Source organism: Mesoplodon bidens (assembly GCF_964165515.1).
Source record: "Mesoplodon bidens genome assembly, chromosome: 7".
Classification (NCBI taxonomy): domain Eukaryota; kingdom Metazoa; phylum Chordata; class Mammalia; order Artiodactyla; family Ziphiidae; genus Mesoplodon; species Mesoplodon bidens.
Genome location: NC_138164.1, coordinates 2,110,512 through 2,132,831, shown reverse-complemented (window position 1 = coordinate 2,132,831; position 22,320 = coordinate 2,110,512). Strand labels below are relative to the sequence as shown.

Sequence of the window (22,320 nt, the reverse complement as noted above, 5' to 3'; positions counted from 1 at the left end):
TTAAATTTTTTTTTTTTTAATTCTGTGGAGGTTTTTGGTGGGGGGAAGGGGGGCTGGTTCCAGGTACGACAAAGCCAGTTTTTCTCTGGTGAGGACTCAGGGTCAGATTAGAAAAGATGACATGGCCCCTTCTCTCACCCCATTCCTCCCCTCCTACCAATAACATCCACACACAGCCACAGAGGAGAAAACCTTCCCTTGACACTGGAAGTACCCACCAATCTACAGCCACTCCTGATGCACTGCAGTTGACAAGCTCTCCTGGAGACGGACCGCCCAGTTTAAGGTTCTCTGCTCTTCTCACGTGACTTTTCCCGGCACAAGTAGAGATCACCAACTCCTCCATGTGGAAAGCAAGTTGCTGGATTGATGCAGAGACACATCCTTGAACTCATCCTTGGCTGTGGACTTGTCCCGAGTCCCAGAGGACACCTCCCACCCAGGTTTTGAGAACTAACTGACCAACCTGTGAAGGGAATCGTCTAGCATGAGGCGTGGGTTTCAGAGGAAAGAGCCCCAGGCCTCTCTGTGATGCACAGCCTGAACTTCCCTTCTGTTTAGTTGAATACAACTAGAGCAGAACAGCCACACGTCATCTCTCTGTATAAAATAGGTGCATATTTTGACCACCACTCGCCTGCATGGCCTCCCTCCCCCAGTTAAAACAAGAATGAGAAAAACTAAACGCATTTTCTTCAACTTGCAGAAGACTGTATCAGGCACTTGACATTAAACTACTGAAAAGCAAGCTTGGCCAGGGCCTTAACACTAGCACTGGCATTGGAATTACTTTGGTGGGAATACATATTAACTTGGTCTTGGAAGGGGAAGGGTTTCAGAGTACCTACATAGCTGAGTTCCTCTCACCTGATTTCCTGATATTCAGTTTCCTTCCAACGTGCAAAACCTATGAAGAGCCACACGTCCTCAGAGACTTCATGATTCATTTTTTCCTCCTCTACCCTAACCTCCGCCCCCATCACTGGCACCTCGAAAAAAATCTCTCCAGCAGGGCTTATCCATCCGCCTGCCATATGTAAAGTGAATATGGATATTGTCTTTAGTAAGCGTTTGCTGCTCTATATGCTTCAAGATGCTGGGTAACAGCTCCCGTCCTATGGAGCCATCCCCACCAAAGGAACCCAAACAACCCAGAAGCTGGAGTACGTCTGTTGTGCAGAAGGGTTTTCTTTCCCACTGCCCCATTTCCTTGGGTCTTCTTTCCTTGGTTTTCTTTATCCCAGACAGCTGAGGATTAATGGTAGAGTTTTTCCCTCTGAAACAGGGCTGGAACCTGTAACTACCAGACATGCTTCCCAGTATCCAGTGGAAGAGGCTGCATGGAGTTCCACAGTGAGTCTGAGACCCAGGCTCATTGTGCTTGGAAGGTTCTGGATCCTCCTGGCTGAAGGAGGACGGGCACCTTCCTCTAGATCAAGTCCCGGAGTGAGAAATATGCCCAGCTTGTCCATTTCAAGCACCGCGTTCTCCAAGACGGTACCGTCTCCACAGCCTCCACACTTATGTTACTCCAAAGGAACAAGAGTATTACCAGCAGAACATTCAAATGACACATTAAGCGCTCCTTCAGTGTCTGACACCAGCCCCGCTCCAGGAGTCCCGTGTGGTGACAGGTCTGAAACACTGATGTCCGACCTGTAATTCTGACTCCACACCTGTTCTCGACTGTCCCTGGAATTTGAAACCCACACACTGCTTTTGGCACATCATTTATGTTCCCCCAGTCTGGCTCCTGGAAACTCCGTGGGAAATGCAGATGTCTCTTTACAACTGGAAAGTGTAATATTAATTTCATTCACACCAGCTCTCTTACGGAAGTGCCTAGCTTTTTGTACGCCAAGACAGCCTACGTCTGTGTGTGTGTTTCTCCACTGTGTACGTCATGTTCATGTGCTATAACGGACAAAAACAAAGAGGCGACATTTCAGAGGAAGAAGATCAATTAAGCATCGAAGGAACGGAACTCTGTGGAGCTGGTATTTCTCACGTTTTAGACTGTGGAGCTGAAAGAGTTTTCCAGCAGGTCTCCAGCAGGTCTGTGAGACAGTCACTGTTGATGTTCCTTCTCATCCTCAGCAGGTCACTCCCTGCAGGACAGGACAAGGGCACAGCCCTGCAGGTTTCCAATGTCATTCTCTTGCAACCCTGGCACACTTGCTGGCTGAGTCCTTCTTGTCCCAGGAGACAATACAGAAAGATCAGGTCAGCTCTTCTTTGTGTTCTGGAAAGATCTGCTCTGAACATGGAGAGCTGAGGGCATTCTTCCCCAAAGCTCCTGGAGAAGCAGCCTGTATCCGAGGAAATTGTGTGTCACTTTCCCCTTCTGTTTGCAGTGTTGTGTTAATCAAGTGCTTGGAAATTGTCAGTTGCTCAAGTGCCCTCAGCTCAGAAGAGCTTCCTGAAACATATACCCGAGTTGTCAACACACCCGCCATGTAATTGGCTTTCATCAGCTTTTTACTGGATAGTTTTCAAACAGATGAAACCAAAGCTGGAGCAGAGAGGAGACAATAGCAGAAGTCATCCCACTCAGATGGACTGTTCTCTTCACACTGCAGAGACAGAGGTATGTTTTTTCTCTCACTTTCTTGCTATTAAGCACAGTCCCATAGCTTCCTGACATGCACTTTCTTGAAAGGCTGAGAGAAACATGAATTTTGGCACCTTGTCCTTCCGGTAAGAAAGAAAAAATACGATACTCATCAAGGCTTTGCCAAGGCTTATCTGCTTCCCAAGAAGGTGTTTCTCCATACACAGTCTCTGCTGGGAAAAGTGAGTGACCGATCATTCGATTGCTACTTTTGTCCATCTCTTACCAGTATCTACTTTGGGTAGATGGGCTAGCACATTCCAGACAGTCCATGGCATATTGCCTTTCTATGTTGTTAGCCTGTGAGATCATTGGCTTTCGCATGAGAAGCTGATAGGTCATTTTGAAGATGCCAATATCTGCAGAAGGTAGAGGAGACATGAATCCAGTGGAATAGACACAATCTGCTTAGAGATTAATGTGGTGATGGATTGATAGTGAAGAGTGGGGAAAGAAATAGAAAGACATAGAAAGATGTGTTAGATAATTACATTGATAGATTGATAAATAAAGTAAATAGATTGCTAGAGAAGAAGATGGGTGGGTAGATAACTGGATGGAACGATCAATCAGACAGTTGAGTAGATGGATAACCATATGATTACTTTCATAGAGAGCTTGATAAAACCTAAATAATCACCCATCTACGGATCATTGTTTATGAACTGGACAACATTTTTTTGAGAGAAGTACCATCCTCAAAATGCTTCCCCCTTTATTCGGTCACATGACTTCTAAATGTTTAGTTCAGGGTTGTGTGCATATCCTTAAACTTCAAATCCCTATAGCTGGTAGAGAAAGCAGATAGGGCAGAATGGCTAAAAAGATGGCAATGTTTCATATATATTTAGAGAGAGAACTTCCCAGAAAGAAAGGATGTGAACCCTCATGTAATCAGACAATAATAAACATGGAAGGAGTGATATGTACATTAGTCAGGAAAATGGTCCAAAGCTTAAAAGACGCAGATAATAGGAAACTTGGATACAATTCTTGCTGTGCACTACATTATAAGTGAAGTTGTGTCTTCAGGGTGTTTATCACGAGGCACATTTTCTGCCCAGATGGAGCTTATGGTTTACTGGGGGGGTCGGGTTGGTGGTGACAGTGTTGGGAAGGCAGAGGAAAGGGAAGGGCCAAGGTAGAGGAACAGATTCCATTTTTGGACACACCAATGAATGATTATCCTACACATGGTAGAACCCTGCACACCCCTCCCCCCCAACCCCACTCATTCAAACTGGATAGAAAAATCAAATAAACAGACCAAACAAACAAAGAAAAAATCAAATCAAGAAGAAGAACAGAAACAAACAAAAAGAAGCCCAAACTGGTTTGCTCTCCGCAGTGTAGGTAAAGTCTGTGATATGGAGAAGCAGGCGTTGCTCAGAAGACCTATGGTTTCTTATCAAAACTTGATGAAGAAGTGGGCAAAGAGGGTCCCTGATAGCCAGAGGCAAGCCAGCGCTCTAGAGGCCGAGTTTACACCATCAATGACAGCTCCAGGCCCTGTGTGGGAGAAAGAGAGACAGACCCATTAGCGCACACCCAGAGGGCACCATCCTCATCCCCTGACAAGCACCGCATAGACATGCTTCTCTGTGAGCAGCTCCCACCCACGAGTGACCCTTCCAAGTCTGCGTAAATGGAAAGTGCCCACTGGGAGAAACTCAAAGGGGCTTATCGCTGGGGTGCCTGGACCCTACAGCCTGCTCTCAAAGACTGGGGTTTAAAAACTAAAAGAGGTAGAGGGAGGGAATGGTTACACGTGCAGGCTGACAGGTTAGGGCAGGACCTTTGTAAGCAGCGCCTCTACCTGTGTTCTCTCCTTGGAAATCGTGTCCAGAACAGGGGTGGGAGGGGAAGGAGGGGGATGAGGGTCAGAGTGGAGGGAAGAGGTGGGAGGAGGAAGGAGAGGAAGAGAAGATTTTGTGAAACACAGGAGTCTAGCTGTTGATGTGGCTGACTTTTCATCTGGTGTGACTGGGATATTGGGACGGCGTCTCCCAAAGCCGCTGAGGAAGAATGAATACGTACACCCAGAGTTTTAAAGACTATGGTTGGGTTTATCCCAGCAGTCAGCGATGTGTCTCCAGAGGTGACAAAGATGACCCCCGTTCTCAGACCCAACAGCCACCTTACGCCCCTGACTGGCAGGACTCTCCCTCAGCCTCTGTCTTTCTTCTTCCCTCTCTCTGGCTCTTTTACACAGCCCTCATGAAACCCTCACATTCCGCTGTGAAATAAGACCACGGAATCACAGGTGCGATTCCTTTCCCTTCATCTGCATCCTTGAGAAGACAAACCATGTGCACTCGGATCGCCTTGCCTGTTCCGAGGGCCCAGGGTGGAAGGCTGAGGGTCCAGCTCTGCCCCTGTACTCCTCCATCACCTTTATTTACCAGCATCAGAATTTAGGGTCATAAGCAAGACAAGAGTAGCCAGCGAGCAGGGAGCAGAGTATTCCGGGGAAAGCAAAACTAAGTGTTAGTCCAGGGATTAGAAGCAACTCTGTAGGGCCAGTGACAAATGGAAGGAGTGACAGGCAAGAAACGCAGGGCTTCACCGCCTCCTTTACTAGTAAATTGGCTTGTTGGAAATAACTTTACTACTGAAAAAAGACTCAGTGGTGCAGGGTCTCCTCAGACAGGAGCCATGTCATGTGGCTTGCTGGTCATTGTAATGGCACGGATCCAGGGCTTGCTGGGCAGGCAGAGATGCTGTCAGCCTGGGGATGGATGGTTCTCTCACTCCAGCAGCTGGCATCCAACTGTTCCCAACTGTTATAGAGTATTTGCAGATAAGGGCCGAGTCCAGCCCTTAACCCATTGCTATGGTCCCCACGACAGCTTCATAAATATTTATAGAAAGTAGCCTGACCCTGGGGCCCCATCAGTCCAGGCATATATCCTAGGAACTGTACTGGCCTACGGAATGTGCTGAGTTCGAAAAGGCCCAGTTTGAAGCTCAAGGTAATTCTCTATATTGTCTTCTGCAAAAGATGAGTGATTTAGATTTTTAAATGAGTTTAAAAGGAAATGGGCAACACAGATGTATAACACCCATATGTTTTTGTAAAGAATATTTAAAGTAAAAAGTATATATTGTATATATGATATATGTTCACTAGTTTTATATATATATATATATATATATATATATATATATATATATGTATATATATGCATGTGTGTGTGTCTTTGTCTAATTCATTATATTGATATCAACTTAAGAAACAATTGAATGGGTTCCATTCTAGATAGACAGAGGCCTTTAGTTTAGGAATCACTTTATTCCAAGTTCTACCAGTGGGCTTAGCATTTCTGGGGATGTCATGCTACCAGCACAAGGTTGAATGTAGCTAAAATAAACAGGAAAGGAGGAGTATTAGGAAGACAAAGCAGTGCGAGCTGCAGGGAAAGAAGGAGGAAGAATCATCAAGAGGGCAGGTAGCAGTGGCAGGAAGACGTTCATGCTGCTTAGGCAGGGGTGTTACAGCCTCAGCTCGCTTCAGCTGAGTTCTCCAAGGAGTGGAACTCTGAGGGGCCTCGGTAGGCACAGAGTCTGCTCAGCCGCTTGTGGGGGTTGAGATAAGGCATATTTAGATGGTGCTTTCTGTGTGGCAAACATGACTCTAAATGCTGAACATCTAATCCATTTTATCTTTATGAAACCCTATGGCATTCCTATTTTATTTTTATTTTTTTATTTTTTCCTTGTTTAAAGGGCTTTTAATATAAAGCAGATAATTTTTAGCAACATTTCCCAAACTTTTCATTATCCAATTGGCTGACGCTTCTCAATGATTATCATTTCACATCTCCATTTTTTTTTACGTCTTTATTGGCGTATCATTGCTTTACCATGGTGTGTTAGTTTCTGCTTTATAACCAAGTGACTCAGTTATACGTATACATATGTTCCCATATCTCTTAAAAATACGGAACGCTTCATGAATTTGCGTGTCATCCTTGTGCAGGGGCCATGCTAATCTTCTCTGTGTCGCTCCTATTTTAGTATATGTGCTGCCGAAGCGAGCACAGCATTCCTATTTTATAGATGGGGATTGAGAAGCAGAGCAGGTACGTACCCTGCCTATGGCCACGTAAGACAATACACCCAGAGCTAGATTAGCACTGAGTCACTCTGTCTACAGGGTTGGTGCCCTTGATTATCACAACTCTTACTTCCTCTCTGTGGAAAACAATCCTTTGTGCATGTTTACCAGAGGCCACGGCATCATGGAATAATGGCCTGTGGATCTGGAGACCCAATTTCTCCATGTGACTCTGCTGCTTCCTAGCTGAGTGCCAGCTCCTCTCTGGCCTTGGTTCTCCCACCTGCAGTGAGAGGAGGCTGGGATGGATGACCTCTGAGCTCTTCTCCTTTAGTACCCTGAGTTACTGAATGGCTGGAAACTCTGCATCTGGTCCCAGAAGGGACAGCTGGGGAGCAGCCAGATGACCTTTTCCAGTGGTACAAAACCATCACCACTCCTGCTTTCTGCACCTCAGCATGCCATCTCCTGAGACAGCAAGAGGGCACCAAACATTCCTAGACCCTAAAGTTTCCTTTTCTGTAGCCTCATTTTCTATGCATTTTCATGAAATTTTATTCCTTGGCAGGTATTAGAAGCCCTGCTTTAAGCATCAGATGACATTTACTTATTGTCAGAGTGCCTTTGGCCAATCAGTGTATGAGAAAGGGCTGAGCTATTCTGGCCAAAGAGTTTACCTAATCTACAAGGATAGAGATGAAACTAGCCTTGCTTTCCTCCTATGGATCCTGGACACATTTGATATTTGGCAGTTGGGCCTACAGGAAGCGAGGGGCCTACAGGAAGTCTCTTGGGCTTTGTTCAAAGCTGGGAGAGAGTGGCTTACGCCCGTGTACCATACTCCAGGTTGGAGGAATGTAAGACAAAGGCCATCAGCGATGAACTGATTCTTTAATGGCATCTTCAAGGTAACCCTGATCCTACTGGAAATGAGGGGAAAAAAAGAATCTGGGTTGGATCTCTCCCATAGGCTTTCTGTATGCTAAGGCCACTCATCTGATTATGCAAATGCTTCTTTGTGCTTTAATACAGAAGAAGCAGTGGATTGCTGCTGTCTAGCGAACTGGTGTGGTCCCATGATTACTTCTATGCATCTGCCCTGCCTTGGCCTCGATGCTTTGTCTTTGCAGCCCTAAACCCTTTGGGGTAAAGTCTCTGACCACTGTAAAAGTGCAACCAACGCTTGGGACTTTGGCTTCAGGCCAATTTGGGCTTAAATCCTGACTCTGTGGCTTGCCAGCTATGTGATCTCAGACAAAGCACTTACAGTTTTCTCCTTGAAAATAGGGGTAATAATGTGGAGTTTTCAGGATAAAGGGCTGGAGGGATTAGGACAGTGTCTGGTAGGAAGTAGTCATGTGATCGTGGGAAGGGCTGCTCTGGTGGGTCCATACCCCCTACCTTCCACTTGTTAGTTGAGGCTAATATTGGCTTATTTTGACCTTTTCCAAATACGTTGATCCGGAGCTGGGTTTTGGTAGGTGAGATGGGTGAGAGAGACCTCCGGCCATTAGGGCCTAGGAGGAGGGTGTGGGGCACTGGGCAGGGCAATGAGAGAGTCCAAAGCCATGCTCTGTGGCAAGGCCAAGCACAAAGGACCAGTCCACGAGGGAAGCAGACCCCACGCTGGCCTCGGAAGCCATGCTTTCCACTCAACAAATGCGTGCTGGTGCTTTCATGTGCCAGGCTCTGTTCCAAAGAGGAAGACAGGCACAGCCTCTGCCTGCATACACTCTATCTTCCATTAGCTTTTTTTTTTGGCCACGCTACACTGCATGCAGGATCTTAGTTCCCCAACCAGGGATCGAACCCGCGCCCCCTGAAGTGGAAGCTCGGAGTCTTAACCACTAGACCACCAGGGTAGTCCCCCTATCCTCCATTAGGACCTAGAATTCCTCTGTACTAGTCTAAATCAATAAAGAAACACAAATATGTTTTAAGCCCTCACAGATTCTGAGAAGAAAGTCCTTTGGAACAAAATAATCCAACCTCCCTTTCATCTCAGGAGCACCCTGCCTGTCAAAGAGGAGTGAATTTAGGAATCAGGGAGAACTGAATGTGAATTCTGGCTCTGCTAGTCACTCGCAGGATGACTTCAGATGAGACGGTTAACTGCTCTCAAACATTTTTTTTTTAATGTATAAAATATGTGCGGAGGTGGTTTTCTCTATACTTGCAGGGTTGCTCTGAGGATGAGTGAAGATGATACATAAAATCACTGAGTATAAGTAAAGGATGAATAACAATTGGGTGAATTAGAACCAGGACCATAACTGCTAGTGTCTAAAACAGTATCTTTTGTGGGGCTCCTGCTTTAAATAAACAGACCCTGTGTATACTGAATTATTAAAGATAATTGCCAAACACCCACTGAAAGCAAACGTGACTCTGGCTTAGCAAGTGACTGGTCTCTCCTGACAAGACCTGACGTGGCTCCAACCACAGGTAAAGGCTTCCCAAAGAAGGCCAGTTATTCTGAGGAAGTGCATGTAGAAGCCCAACTCTTCCTGTGGGCAAGCACCACGTTCAAGAAATCTTTATTTATGGCTAACAGTGACTCTGTCTAATAGAATAGCTCTTACAAACATCAGCCTTAGTTAAATATTTTTCAGGGATAAACTAAAAGTGAGAACATGTAATTATGCCCTTTCCCCTCATTCCAGCCGCTCCTTTTCCCTTCCTCGACACTAAAAACGTATTGCTTCCTTCTTTCCTGGAGTTGAGCGTCTTTGAAAAGCTCACATGATGACACAAAGCCACAAAACCAACTGTGAATGACAACAATGACAACTAAATACCTTGAGGACATATGCAGACCAAAATAGTTAGTCCTCAGCACACAGAAAGAAGAGATAAAGAGACAGAAATGATCAAGAGATAAATTCCAGAAATGGTAAATGTCACAAAGGTCAATCAATCAGTTCATGTACTCTGGGCTGGAGGGAAGATTTTATGGTACGGCCACGTGTGAGGCCCAGCAGCAGTAAGACAGTAAATAAAGAAAGAGGCAAACAAACAAATGAGTAAAATAAAGTCCACTTTGGAGAAGCTACTTACTTTGTTAAATTAAATATACTACACATTACACACTTTTAAAAAGCAAATTTGGTTGAGGGTTTAGCATAGAATTAACCTGCAGGCCTAGCTCTCCTGGAAGCAAGGGTTTGCTGCTGCACTCATGCGCTGGCTGATCACCCTCTGGAGGAACAGATTTTGAAAATCAAAGTACCAAAACTCAGCACAAAGCTCCCAGAAAACTATATAAGTTTACTGATGAGGATCCTGCCTCACAAGAGATTTTGAAGCTTAAAAATGGAGGGTCCATAACAAGTGAGAAAGGTATTGAAATGTCACCCTTTTCCTTTCCATGATTGCAACGAAAATAAGGCACAGTTCTTCAGCAAGAAGTTCGAAAGCAAAGTGTTGCTGTAATCCTACTAAAATAGCAGGTGGTAGGGTGATCACATGAAGGAAAGAAAAGAGAAAAAAAAAAAAACCCACAGCCGAGTTGAACTTGGTGATAGCGCAGTGAGATCAAGGAGGCATCAGAAGTCTAAGAAGATACAGTTTTGTTCTGAAATTTGTATGGGTTTTATAAATATGAATGTGAACTATGTGACCTTCCTAATGAGGAACCAAAAGGATAATGATGTTTTTGGTGATTAAAAGAGAAGCAAGGAAATCTAATTAGAGGATGTGTGTGTTACACTTGTTGGGGAAACTAAACCTATTTTCAGCAGTGCCGGCTGATGAAGGTGCATCATTCCCCTTCAAAGGGAGCTTTTCCTTCGTTGCCTTTAATTACAGCAGAAAACAGGGCCCTGTGTTGTTCTACAAGGAAGATGAACGGGGCTTTGCAGCTCCAGGAAGCCATGCGGATAAAGAAGCCAAAAAGGCAGCCATCTCTGCTTTGTGCTCCCACAAAGCCCAAGGCCTAGGAAGTTCATATCAGAAGTTAATTCAAACCAGTCAGCTCATCACAACCCTGAAAAAAGCAGGGCTTTGGTCTGTGCCAAACCAGAAGCTGGGGCGTGTGCTGACATCAGCACAGCCCGAGTGCTGTGTTAAAGTCTAAATGCTCAGGCTAACGGCCAGATGTCAGCGATTCAGACGGAGCAGGGTAGGGGCGCGAGGCGGTGACAAGGAGCCTCATCAGGAATGAAATGTGAAATGTCTGCATATTTTTTCCTAATATGTTGACATTTCACAGGTTGGGGAAAACACAAATGATGAGGCTGCTGCCGTCAGCCAGAAACGACGGTGTTTCTCTCTGACTCATTCCCTCCCACCTGGATTTCAATTGTGGATTCGGAAAATAAGAATCATACACGTTATCAGCAGGAAATGGACAGGCACGTGCAGCTTTTGATGTCTCTGCAAGAAGAAATCATTTGATGAACGCCTTCCTAAACAGTCTGTCGGGATGTTTGAGATAGCCTCCCTCACAAGGGAGAAAGACCCTGCGGGAGGGGACCCTAAATTTCAAATTAGAACTGGGACGTAAGGGGGGCTGGAATGCAAGGGGAAGTGTCAGCATTGTTGATTTGGCTTCCCTGTGGGGCAGTGGAGGAGACTATAGACCTTTTGAGTATTTTGCCTTCCTTTGGTCAGTGAGAAGTTTCACCCTGTAAGAGGCTATAATGGATGCTCCATTGACTAGAAGATGTATTTATTAATCCAACCAGTGCTTAGTGGTCAATAAGTATTGCGAGATACAGGGCTACATCCTTTAGTGCAGAAACAAATACAAACAAAATATAAGCCTAAGGGGAAACTACCAAGAGAGTCCAAAAGATGGGTGAGTGATTCTTCAATGGGGTTCAGAAATACTTTATGGACGGGGTACCGTTGAGTGGAAGCTTAAAGGGTAAGTACAATTTTATCAGGCGGAGAAGAGGGCAAACGCCTCCCTCTGTGACCCTTCAACACACTGGAAGAGACAGTATACCTACGGGTTAGAAAGAAACATGGGTTTAAGGTCAGACAGACCTGGGTGCAAAACCGGATGTGAACGTGTCCTTCTACAGTGGAATTCCTATCTGCGGGAAGGATTCAGTCACATGGCTTAAATTCTCTGAGCTCCAGGTGTACTTACCTCAAAGGGTTCTGAGCTGTCTGAAGCCCCTTCTGGCTAACACCTACCAGCTAGTAGCTTCTTCTCTGCTCTAGTGCAGTACTTATATTCTATATTCTATTGTAAATGTCTATTTACTTGCTTGTAGGAGGTTGGGAAGTCTCCTCCTCTCGGTACTTAAATCCTAAATCTAACTCCTGGCACACAGTAGGCTCGAAACAAACATTTGCTGAATCAGTGAATTGATGGACAGAGGCAGCATAGTCGAGGCTGGACTGTGCAATAGGATCGGGCATCCCGGGCAGGGCGGGGCGGGTGTCTAGCATGGTGGATGCAGAGAAGGCAGCGGGGAACTTGGGGCCACGAGGGAGGTTGATCTCAGAGCAGGAAAGGCCTTCGAGGGTTTTCTGGGAGGCAGTTTTCAGCAGGATGTGGACAGGTTTATTCTGAGTTTGGGAAGGGCCACCTGGCCCCGAAGCGGCAGATTGAAGAGAGATTCTCAAAGACAAGGGGACCACCCACCGGTAAGAGAATGTCGTAGCCAGATAAGGCCCCTGCCCCGGCGTGAGTGAGATGGCAGTGGCGGGAGGGCTGGTGCCTGCTTGCTCCAACCTGCTGGCTGACAGGTGTGGGGTGAGGGAGAGGAAGGGGTCAGAATGGCCGTGGAGACTGTAGTGAGGCGGTGGGTGAGAAGATATGGTGCACGTTTGAGGAGGGAAGGGGTGCCAGGGAGAGAAAGATGGAGATTCCCCTGGGACATTCAGGTAGCAGAGCGTCTTGTGGCTCAGAATTGAGGAAAGTGCTAGGGACACAGACCGGGAAGCCCCCAGACTGCTGCTCAGAGACTGTCTGGCTCCCGGGTGCCTACGCTTCCCTGGGAGAGCTTGCCTACAAAGCACATACTCAGGACCATCCAGGGAGATTTTCATGAAATGGGTCTGGGACCAGGCCCAGGAATCTGCATTTTTAAAGCACCCAAAGCGGTGGGCTAAGATACAACTCTTGAAGATGCCTGAACACACAGAAGACCCTTCTCCTCTTGCTGTAATGCCACCCATGGGCAGAAGGTGGAGGGGCTAGAAGCAGATTGAGACCGAGAGGGAAGAAAGCCACAGCCAGTCACATCCTAGAAGCCAGAAGCAGGGTGTTGGGGGCCAGGGAGGTCTAGGGCTGAGGGGAGGCTGGGTGTTCGGAGGGACACAGGCTGTGAGACTGAGGCATGGATTGGGCTGGATTGGAGGTGAAGGGAGGGGAGATTCAGGATCCTCAACTCCTGCACCCAGCCTGCAGGTCTCACCTGGAGCCACCTGGGGGAAAGGTGAGGTTGTTGGGAGCCTTTATAGAGGAGTGCAGGTGGGGGCCAGGGCGTGAACCAGCTTTCCGTGGGGGACCCTGGGTGAGGGCAGCCCAGGGTGCAGGATGAGAAGAGCTGGTCCGGCTGCCTTTGGTTGATGAAAATCCTGTCTGAAGAGCCAGCCTGATATGTATATGTACTCTGGAGGAATGGCCATTAGCAAAAGAAAATATAGATTCTGTCCTCATAGTTTCCAGGGGCCAAGAGGTAGGCCTTCTTCCTGGATGCTCTGAGGGGCTGAGGCTTTGCCTTGAGGAAAAAATCCCAAGCCCAGATGTTGCATCAACCAGAATATTTTGCCATTTTCATTTGCAATGACAAGATTCCTAGGAGCGGTCCCCATTCCTGATACTTAACTCTTAATGTAACTTTTTTGTGTCAATGCTGCATTTGCACAGATAAAGTGTGAGAAATCTGTTTATCTCTCGGCAGCATCCCCCTCCTTTCTGGCTTTGTTTGGCTTCTCTGTCCCTCTCCCCTGCCGGTTCCAGTAATACAGAAATACAGACGTTTACACGGCTCATTACGTGCCCCACACTCTCTGCAGTGCTGGATGTAATGAAGTTCAGAATGTTCCCTCCTTGCACCCTAAGGACAGGGCGATGGGGCCTCTTGCTCAAGACCCAGTGGAAGCAGAATGGGCTGGCAAGTCGAGAGAACGTGAGCAGCGTCTGCAAGAGGCAGAGCCGTGGCCAGCAAGCTGAGCCTGGCCGCCCCTGCTGCGTGCGGACCTGGCCAGGCTCCAGGATGCCAGGGCCCAGGTGGCCTCCGAATGCCTCACCCACTCAAGAAAGCTTACGGATACTTCGAGCAAGTTGCTTGCAATAGGCACAGCACCTGCTGCCATTCCCAAGGTTACGGATGCCAGGTTTTGGAGATCTGCCTCTTACCCTAGTTTCCCTTTGTTTTTCAAATTCAGAACAGAGACTTAGAAAGCTGGAAAGAAGCCTGGAGTCTGTTTTGTTCTGCTCTTATATTTTACAGGCAACCACGGAACAGAGAGCAGCATGGTTTGTGACAGAGTCAGGACTGGAACTCAGTTTTCCCCATCCCCGTGCTGGTCTATTCTCTACCTTTCCGTTGCCTCTCCAGTCCCGGCAGTGGCCTGGGGCTAAGAGAAGTGCACCGTCTGAAATGCCACTTTGAGTTGGCACTCAGCTGGGTGACCTGTTCTGTCTGTGCGGCTACTGGAGGGGCAGCAACTGGTGGTGGGTGAGGAAGGAACATCGCACGTCAAGGTCAGCCACCGATTCATCTTGGAGCATCACCCACCCTACCCGTGTGGTCTCTCAGTTTGCCTAAGCACTTCCCGTCTCAGCCCACTGTCTTCATAGCCTGTGTCTTCTGCTTTCTTTCGACATTGCTTTCGTCTCATTTCCCTTGGTTCTGTGCGTGTAGGTAGGAAACGTAGGAAAGACATGTTGGTGTGAGAGGCCTGTCATGAATGTATGTTGGGATGGGTTCACGGTGCAGAGTCCAAAGGGTCTCTAAAAACCAAGCTTACAGTCTTTGTCGGCAAACACAAATGCGTGCCTGGGATGCAGGGTGTCTGTTTGTGTGGCTTTGGGGAGTATAAGCAGATCGGTTATAAATGTTCAAATGGTCCTTTAAAAGAATGCATTCAGATTAGGTGGAAGAGGGGAGACAGAAGTGGAAAATGGGTTCAAACAAGCTAATTGTTGACACGGGCTTCGTGTGGTTGTGGCTGCATTGGGATATGAAGCTGTGCCTTTCCTAGGAGCTGAATTGTGTCCTCCAAGTTCATAGGTTGGAGCCCTAACCCCCCATGTGTATTTGGAGATGCAGCCTATAAGGAAGTGATGAAGGTCAAATGAGGTTATAATGGTAGGGCCCTGATTGGCTAGGATTAGTGTCCTAAGAAGGAGACACACCAGGGAGCCCTCCTCCACCCCGCAGCTCTCACTCTCCCTCTCTCTCTCCCTCTCTGCACATGCTCAGAGGAAAGGCCATGTGCAAACGAAGTGGCCGTCTACAAGCCAGGACGAGAGCCCTCATCAAAAACAGCTGACAGATCTTCCTGGCTTGATCTTGGCCTTCTGGCCTCCAGAACTGTGAGAAAACAAGTTTCGGTTGTTTAAGCCCCCAGCCTATGCTAGTTAGTTATGGCAGCCCTAGCCGGCGAATGTATCCTTAATCTCCACACACTGTTGTTCTCGGTTGTGACATGCTTCTCTCCCGAGTTGACGGTACAGAGGGACAAGCTCCCGGATCACCTAGCTGTCAGTCCTGGAATCTTTCTTTTGGCCCCTCACGGGCAACCCCACCGACTCAGGGGTGACGGCAGGGTCAGTGGCAGAGCAGCAACCCAGCCACACCCTTTCTTCTAAGTTTTATCAAGACCTAGAGATGGACATTCACAGACACCAAGGTGTGGGCAGAGCCAGTGGCCCATGATTGTCTCGGATCCAGAGCTGTGGAAAGGGCAGCTGCAGAGCTGATTCCAGATCTGGAAAATTCAAAAGTTACCATTTGCTATGTGGCTGAGATTGATTCCAGACAGGGAGGGTGAGGCTTCCACTCGGGAAGCAGAGCTGAGGCCCCAGCTAGCACGTGAGGGAGCGTGAGAGTGTGTGTGTGCCCGTGGTCCACACCCTCATCCTTTGGGAAAACCCTCCAGCACTGAGGAGAGGTCTGGGTCTGGGTCTCATCAGCACCTCTTCACTAGCTATGCGAACTTCAGTGTCACTTAGCCTCCTGGGTCCTCCTCTTACCCATCTTTAAAATGGGGTTAATAACCTGTCTTGCACGGAACTATCATGATGCCTGGAAACCAATAAATACTTGGTAAATGGTAGATATTATGATGATCATTTTGAATCATGACCCAAGTACTTCTATTTTTAAATGAAGCTTTCAGAATTAAGTCATTAGCCCTTTTTGCCTTGGGCAGGAGGAATTATACATTCATACTAGTGTGATTTCCCCATGGAGACGATCATCTGGTAATCCATTTGGTGTCTAGGCTGGGTTCCCCTCGCTGCTGCTGTGTACAAATAGCAGAATACTCATCCCTCTTAAGGCTACCAAGTCGAAGTTTATTCTTTTGGCGTGGGGGAAGCCCTTCTCTGGAAACATATCATGATATTTCATATGTACATGTGTGAAAGCCATCATATTCTACATGCTTGGTACCTAAACTGTGCAGACCAACCCCCTGAAGTCTAGCCACTGAGGAGAAATAAACCAAGGAGGTGGAGCAGGCAAGCCTGTCTTTGAAGGAGGCTGAAAATCAAAAGCATAGGCATTCAGGCAGGCAGAGGAGTGAAGGAACATGCTATACCCACCTGCCACTGCTGATGAGGGGCTTATTTCTAAGACACACACAGCAAAATGCACACACAATGCAGAGAGAAAACAAAAGACATAGATCACACATTTCAGATGGTTGGTGGACAAAGTTTAGTTCATGTCAATGCTGAAAGCTTGTTCAGGGTCTGAGGTCCACGTGAAAAATGAATACCTTTTCGTCCTATTCACCAGACGCTTCCCTCTAACCAAATCTCAGCAAATAAACACGCACATACACACACGGGCTATCGCCACAAGCTGGGCCTGGCCCGTGGGGTGAAATGTTGCACAAGGAGATGGACACAGCAGCGCGAGAATTGAGTGAGGGAGGGTGAGGTCTCCCGAGGGGCCGCTCAGGGCTCTGGAGGCCCCTACCCCCGTGTGGGAGGGAGAGACCTGCAGAGAAGGGATGGCTGTCTCAGCTGTGGACAGAGCAGTCGTCCCGATGAGGAGTCAAGCCCCCTGCTCCGTTCACTTCAATGAATGAGAACGTGACATGCAATCAACATGAGAATCATGATGGCAGCAGGTAACTTGGTTTAAAAATTTTAATATAACCCCTGGAATCATCGACTCTTACTGTAGAGGGTATCTTAGAACTATATCTAATTTACCCCTCTGACCAACAGACAGTACTACAATCGACCTGTTCCATGGTTCTGTCTTCTTTATGGTAAGCACTGTGCAACTTGGTTCAGAGTTCGGTTTACTCCTTTGCTGAGGTGCACAGCTCACCTTGAATGAGACCAGGAGGTATCAGTTACCTTGCAAACACCACATACCGTGTGCCAGGAGAATGACGGTAGAGGTGCGTTCGCATCTAAGGTGGGGGGTTGAGCCCTACGGACGGACACAGGCCAAGCAGGGTGTGCCCTCCTCCCGCCCGAGTCCCTGGAAGCCCCCGCCCTGCCAAGCCCCACGTCCAGGCCTCCTGCACTCACCATACAGTGTGATGCTGGCATTGGTATTGCCAAGCTTGTTCGTGGCCACACAAGTATAGTTCCCATAATCCTTCTCTGAGACATTGAAGAAGGTCAGTGTGGATATGTGGCCTCTGTTCTCGATCCTCATGCCGTCCAGGCCGGTGGCCAGCCTGCAAAAAGAGAGGAGGTGCGACGGGTTTGGTTGCACACACAGAGTGAGGCAGAAGACAGGAGGGTCCGGGGAAGCCCAGACGCCGCAGATGGATCCACGCACACACTCTCCTCCTCACAAAGCCCTTCCCTCGGACCAAGCCGGCCCCTCTACCCGCCAGCTGTAAGCACCGCGGCCTCCATCAGGGGCCGAAAGGGAAGGGCGCCCACGTTCCAGGGCTACATCCCCCTAGTCCTTGAAGACCACCGTGTCTACGGCTAATCTGATTCTGAAACAAGGTCCATCAGTTTTGTCCACTTCCCAGCTCCCTCTGTGTTTTGCTTCTGGTTCTAAAAGGAGACTCTGTTATAATGGAGGCTGTAATCAGTTTGGTTTTGCCGTATCTTCCCCCCGGACTTCATCACCCTCCTTCCACGTGGGGAACGATCCATCAGCTCTGCTTCAGACATGCCCTGTTTCTGCTTTCAAGGTACCTGGTATCTTCCTTGAACCACTGGAACTCAGCCGTGGGCACTGCAGAGGCTTCACAGCTCAAGATGCCCTTCTGGCCAACAGAGACACCTGTGTTCTTGGCTTTGGAGATGTAGGGCGGGTCTGCAGGGAGATGCAGAGCAAGTCCGTGAGACAGGTGAGACGCACATCAGTCACCTGCTGCGCACGTCCCCCTGCCCAGCTAAACCATGATGTATTTTAGGAAAAGGACTTCTTGCTTGAAGATACTGTGTTTACCCCAACATCTCTTCAAGCCTTCACACTAGCCCAGAGTTCATGAGTCTCCCCATTAGCTAAAAGTTCTGAGAGTCACAGGAAGACTCCATGGCCCTGGAGGTGGTGATAAGCACAACAATCTGATACTGTATTTTCCTGCTGGAAACAACTAGGGTCTATCAGAAAATGACATTGCCATTACCTCTTTGTCCCCTTAATCCCCATGCCCTCCTTTCCCCTGGAACTCTCTGACAGTGGGTCTACTCACAGTTGACAGTGATTTTTACTTTCCGCACATCAGGGGCAGCAACATCATTCAAGGCACTGCATTCATACTCCCCGGACTGGTCACGTTTGATGTCAGAGATTTCCAGGTATTCGTCCTCACTCACAAAGCCCTGGCCATCTGGGAGGAAAGAAACAGACAGAGACAATCAAGAAACTGTGAAACCAGGGGCATAACTGTACTCACAGAGCTTAGAAGAGAAGGAATACAAAAAGGCATAAAATGGAGGTTTGAACTTCAAGTCAAAGATTCTGGACATTATGTTGGCCCCAAAGTATTTGACGAAATTCTCTGCTTGAGTCTTGGATCAATGGATTTTTGTCCAAGTCACTTGAACTTTTCAGACCATTTGATAAGAAGGGCATATTATTATTTTTCTTACATGATTATTATGAGGATTAATTAAGAGAGTACATATGAAATACTGTGACACATTAGTAAGCTTTGATATTTTTAAACAGAATTGTCATGATCAATAATATAATTTTTAAAATGTGGGAATAACTTTAGGGTATGTGAGTATGGACATCTTCATTTTTCACAATGTAGAGATGCCTTTGTACACAGAGTACAAACTACTAACTACTTGTAGAATGAATAAGTGGCCATTTAACAATTTGATACAGACACAAAGCAGCTGGTTGGTTTCAAACTGTCCTGGAGAAGATAAAGTGGAGAATGAATGAATGAGGAAGCCCTTCTTGACTGCTATGTAGTAGGTGCTCAATAAACATTGGCCAACATAAAATAACCCTGAGATCCCCAGAAACTGGGGTGAGGGAACTCAATGGTTGTAATACCTGGCTTTGTAGGACATTCTGGAGGCTTCATGCTCAGGCTTTTGTGAAGCTTGCAATTAATGATCCTAAATACTCTGGGGCTGCAAAATTTACATTTCTTGTGTCACTATTATGCGCTCTTTCAAAATCTGACCCCTCTGCTTGCAAAGAGGACAGACCTTCTGTCTTAAAACACAAATGTCCTGAGGCTGTCAAAGCACCAGGCTCCTGTGAAAACCCAGCCAACCCAAAGGTCGAGGAGAAAGTACATCCATTTGCATTTGTTTTAAGCCTGATACCTGATTCCTTTTTATGCTCCCTGCATGAAAGCAAAATTAGTTTTCAGAATGATAAAAACACATTGTAACTTTTCTCACACCCTGTAGAAGCATAGCTGATCCAATGGTTGCTCGACAAACTAAGTCTGGGCCCATGATGGGTGTGGCACAGGAAGTGGGGTGTCCTGGGGGTGGGCTGATGGGCAGACATGAGGACGCTGCTTTGGCATCCTGACTCTGCTCCATGTGGAAGCATTGGGGTATCCCTACCACCCTGTCCCTTTCCCAGGACACTGGCTTTTCAGCTCTCGGGGCCTTGCTTGCCCCCATCACCCAGCCCCACCGAGGTCACCATGACCACCGGCTCTACCTTCAGTGTCTGGATGTTGGTGATCAAGGCCAACCCCAGAAGGTGTGGGGCTCCAGGCAAATATGTAAACAAACCGAGTCACTCAAAGTCAGCTAGGAGCCCAATCTCATGCTATTCTTTGAAGGAAATCGTGCATCCGTCGGCCAGCCAAGCAATCCACTTACCAGGGCACCCTCCTGGAACTTAGGCCGGTTGACAGGCCCCAGGACAAGCCCACAGGTGAGAATTTCAGGATCTTGGGAATCTGGTTGAACCCATGTGAGGACTGGCTGGAAGTAGAGGCGAAGGGGGAAGTGGGGTTTAGGACAAGTTCACACTTCCCAGTCTGAGATCTGAGTGTCCCTCCTGAATGGCATTGCTGGCCTATGCTGGTCCCAGGCACCAGATGGGAACTTTGAAATTTTTGAGGAAGATGCTCCAGAGTAGGTGCCTCCTGGGACCCTATTTGTTGGGATCTCAGGGTGGTGGTGCTGGTCATGACCATCGACCCCAGCAGACATTTAATCACCCAGGCTGGTTCATATCTAATTCCTCAAAGCTCATTGGAAGGAGGTCAACATCCTCTCACCCTTTTTTCCTTATTTCTCTTAGACTTAAAGAATCGCAGAGTTGAAGGGGATTCTGAAATCACTTATTTCAGAGCATCTAATAAAGATAAAAATTGCCTCGCTCATTGAAATGATGTTGGTTGACCAATCTAAGTGGTTTTAAGTATTAAACAACAATAAAATCAGACAGACCAAAATGACTTTCCAGATTCAGCATGCCTTTTTTGCAGTAAATAAATACAACAGGATGGAAAGGATGGCTCTCTCCTACTAAGGCTCCATCATTCTTTCAAAATGTACCACAGTGTATTTGCCACAGGTAATTAAACCCCCTGCACTTAACCAAACAAATGAGCTACCTATAGTGGGGCTGGCAGGGCACACCCCAGACCCCAGGAGGCACCTGCTCTGGAGCATCTTCCTCAAAATTTTCAAAGTTCCTGTCTTTGAATTGGGGGAGTTTGGGGGAATTGCTAGACAATAAGGCCACCCTCTGCAATGCGGGACTTTATCTTCACTATCTGTACTGCTGTTTTTATGGACTGTTATGTGACAGCAAAAAAAGGAGGAAGGAAGGAACAGTGTTTCACATAAAATGGGGATCGTTACGATAATACTACCTCATTAAGTGAGAAAATGAATTTTGTCAAGTTAGTGGTTGTTAGTTTGTAAAGTTAGTTTGTAAAGTAAGTGGTTCTTGGATTTTAATTTGTATATAAATCCCTCCAAGTTGTTATATCTATATCTATAGATAGATAGATTCTGATGTGGTAGGTCTAGGGTGGGTCTAGGGTTTTGCCTTTCTACCAAGTGTCCCAGGATTTCCGTGCTGCTGGCCTGGGGCCCACACTCTCCACCAAGCGCTGTTCTCAGCCCGTTCTTACTCGCTTGTGCATCTGGGTCTGCGAAAGGGCCAGCTGGTCAGTGACGTTTCCTGCCTGCCCTTTGCGTTGAGATCCTCGTGGAGCCGGCATCTCAAAAGACACCCTCTCTTTGGAGGTGAGAGCTTTTCAGGGCCCATTGACGCTGAGGATGTGGACCCCTGAAGCTACTTTTCCACTGGGTCTTTGTGATCTTACTGCAAAACACGCACCCACTCGAACCCAGCTTTCTTTGCTAAGAAAGGGAAGATGTTGACACTTGTCCTCACCTCAAGTCCATGGAAGGAGACGGAGATGCTATTTTCTTAATTACTTTGAATACTGGGTGAGATTTGTAAAGCAGAAAAAATATAGGTTGCTAAAGGCCTGGAGACCTAGGAAACTGCAAGGTGGGATGCTTTCCCTGCCCTCTCCAGTTCTGGTTGCGATGTAAAATCATGATTCCATGCCGCAGAGAAAAGGGCAGGAGGGAACAAATGTTTGAATTCTCTTTGCTAGCTGCTAGGAAGGCAGACTGCTGACTGGGGGTGAGGGGGGGCAGAGGGGGGACCACATGAGGGGGGACAGGAAAGGAGGGAGGAGGAGGACAAAGGATGCACTGGTGCAAGGAAGGAAAGAAAGGCAGACGGGGTGCAGGCGAGATGCCCAGGGTGCAGGCAGGATGCTCTGGAGGCCATGGGAAAGGCTCTGAAGACACATTCAAAAGGGACTTGAAAAAAAAGATAGGCTACAAGACTATTTTTTTCTGACAAAACAGAAAGCTTCAAGTCTGCCCCACGGTTTTGCTTAATGGTAAGAGGTCCTGTAATAAGCCAGTAACCGAGAGGCATATCACCCTGCCTTATGCATTTGGACAGCCCAATATAACATGACTGGAAGCAAAAGGAAGTGGGCTCTGCATCACTGGCTGAAATATATTAAAAAATGCGGGTTCTTTCTTTCCACGGAGGAGCGATTTGAAGAAGATAAG

The 22,320-nt window shown here is 47.3% G+C and overlaps 1 protein-coding gene across 2 annotated transcripts in view; it reads right to left on the bottom strand.

The window, feature by feature from the left end:
- Window positions 1-4,019: 4,019 nt before the first annotated feature.
- OPCML (opioid binding protein/cell adhesion molecule like) overlaps window positions 4,020-22,320 on the bottom strand; it is a gene marked incomplete at both ends in the record, with an annotated part of 1,087,629 nt that continues 1,069,328 nt past the window's right edge. The window contains 5 exons of one of the 2 annotated variants that reach the window (XM_081240616.1): window positions 4,020-4,120; window positions 16,402-16,428; window positions 17,347-17,498; window positions 17,974-18,094; window positions 18,477-18,614. In XM_081240616.1, coding sequence (XP_081096742.1) covers window positions 4,020-4,120; window positions 16,402-16,428; window positions 17,347-17,498; window positions 17,974-18,094; window positions 18,477-18,614 — 539 coding nt within the window. The remainder of the gene's footprint in view (window positions 4,121-16,401; window positions 16,429-17,346; window positions 17,499-17,973; window positions 18,095-18,476; window positions 18,615-22,320) is intronic. The other variant, XM_081240617.1, reaches the window with a different exon arrangement.